This window comes from Aplysia californica, unplaced genomic scaffold (assembly GCF_000002075.1).
Source record: "Aplysia californica isolate F4 #8 unplaced genomic scaffold, AplCal3.0 scaffold00004, whole genome shotgun sequence".
Classification (NCBI taxonomy): Eukaryota; Metazoa; Mollusca; class Gastropoda; order Aplysiida; family Aplysiidae; genus Aplysia; species Aplysia californica.
Window position 1 is genome coordinate 1,707,423 of NW_004797274.1, and position 2,342 is coordinate 1,709,764.

The 2,342-nt window shown below is 37.7% G+C and overlaps 1 protein-coding gene across 1 annotated transcript in view; it reads right to left on the reverse strand.

The window, feature by feature from the left end:
• Positions 1 to 2,259, reverse strand: part of LOC106011222 (aminoacylase-1B) — a gene marked incomplete in the record, with an annotated part of 26,795 nt that extends 24,536 nt beyond the window's left edge. Inside the window, 3 exon segments of the mRNA XM_013080053.2 lie at positions 174 to 278; positions 1,084 to 1,148; positions 2,145 to 2,259. Coding sequence (XP_012935507.1) covers positions 174 to 278; positions 1,084 to 1,148; positions 2,145 to 2,223 — 249 coding nt within the window.
• Positions 2,260 to 2,342: the final 83 nt, after the last annotated feature.

A 2,342-nucleotide genomic window follows, 5' to 3' on the forward strand; every position in this document is an offset into this window, starting at 1 on the left:
GAGAGGGGGGGAGAGGGTGGGTGAGAGAGACGGTGAATGAAAAAAAAAGAAATTTTAAAAGAAACAGGTGTGGGGGGAATGGGAGGGGACACTGTTTGTCTGTGTCTCAATCTCTTTATTTGCAGTCTCAGCAACCCCAAGAAAATCTCTGTGCTTATTCAATGGGTACTTACTGGAAAAGATGGCACGACATCTATGTGACTGTACAGAGCAATGGAAGGCAAGGATGGCTCAGTCCCCTCCCACGTGAAGATATCCATAGATCTGTTGCCTGCCAACTGAACAAGGAAAAAAGGATCTGTTTAAGATAGAATTTCACGGCACAAGATTTAATTAGAAAAACTGCTTCAGGGAGCTTGAACAGAAAGAGGGAAGGGGAAAAGCCACAACAATAATATGAGTCTGTCCAGAGCATTCACGTCGAGCAGTAAGTGGCAAACCATGATGGCTCTTTATACGTATCTATTTCAGATTTGGCACTGTATTATGATTACGATAATAACGATGATAACTAATAAAGAGGGAGAAATACATAAACGTTTATCTTGAATGGTGAAAAGAAAGACAAATATAAACTCTTACCCCCAAAATATATATATTAAAAATAAAGGTAAATAATAAAAGAGGTAAAAAACTTCAAAAACTCATCAACAATTGAACAGTTAGATATAAAATTTAATTTCCGGAAAGAAACGGCCAATAAGGAGAAAGAAAGAAATCAACAGTTACTAAAACAGTGTTTTTCAGAAGAAAAAAATAAATTCATGCATACTATCAAGCCTAAAGCATAATAAAAAAAATAAAAAACTGGATGAACAAATTTAAAAACATTTACCCCCCCCCCCTCCCGAAAAAAAAAGAATCGAACGACTGTTAAAGTTATGGTAAGGGAGAAAATAAAGCATCAATGTCTGATTTCTATGCTTTTCTTTGTAATTTAACTTCTTTTATTAAATACAGGAAAATGTTAAAATAATTATGCAATTTTTAGGCTTCACTTCAAGACATCAATATTCACTTCCGAAAAGAACGTTTGAAAATAAAAAGATTAATTAATTTTAATGTTGTTAGTAGATTAAATACCATGACAGACTGGAATGGGAGGCCAAGTTCAGAGGCGTACTTCTCGAAGAATTCCCTCGCGGCGTCTGAAAGTAAAGAAACAATAGAAAAAGGAAAGGATGAGAGAGCGATAAGGGAATGGGGGAGAGGGGGGTGAGAGGGAAGCAGACAGACAGACAAACAAACAGACACACATACAGAGAGAGAAAGAGAGAGAGAGAGAGAGAGAGAGAGAGAGAGAGAGAGAGAGAGAGAGAGACGGAGGGAAAGAGAGAAAGAAAATGAGTGAACGAGTTTGTTCGAGTGACTGACAGACATAAGAAAAAAAAAATACCGAGACAAACTGTCAGAGATAGGGACGGAGAGACAAAAGTCACACTTAGTTTTTCGGATAAATCTGAATTTTAAAGTATGGAGCCTCGTATTGTTATCTTAGAAACGGGTGTAAAATGTTCTCTGCTGTTTTATAACTAATGGACTCAACTATTTATCTCCCTAAGTGTACTTTGAATATTTCAAAAGGAACAGAAAAACTTATAAGAAGTAAAATCCCACTTGATATTTCTGGGGTAATTTTGAAAACGTGTCATTGTGATCCCTGGGCATAGTAAGAAACATTCTAGGTGGGGTGAAGAAAATACAGACACCTCTCAAATTAAGTCGTTACACATTTTATTCTTTAAAGCTCTTAAGCCAAATAGGTATGGCAGGACTGAGCTGACATAGTCACTTAAAAATTTAACAATCTGTCCAAATAAATTTTTAATCTAAAAAATTGAATAAGCATGCTGGTATAAAGGAACGTGATAAAGCAGGGGGGAAAGCGAAATAAAAGTACACACACACGCACACACACACACACACACACACACACACACACACACACACACACACACACACACACACACACACACTCAGTTATAGACAGAGAAGGGGACAAGGAGAGAAAGAAGAGATGGGCGGTTGAATGGAGAGAGAGAGAGGGGGGGGGGTGAGTGAGAGACAGATAGACAGATAAATAATGAAAGTAAAAAAATGTATATGAATATATATATCAAATGCATGTCCCAGGATGTTATTACCATAATCAGGAGTGGGTTGTGACGTGTTGATGCGAAGATAGTCCCGGAACCGAGTCACTGCGATGTCTTCTTGTGCCATGCCGAGGTGAAGAAGAGTCTTTGGACAATTTTAGAACTTGCCGATCTGGAAAACAAAGGGATTTTCATATCTATGTGTTCTTGGATCCATTCGTTCGTATATCTCACTCTCTCTGTCTC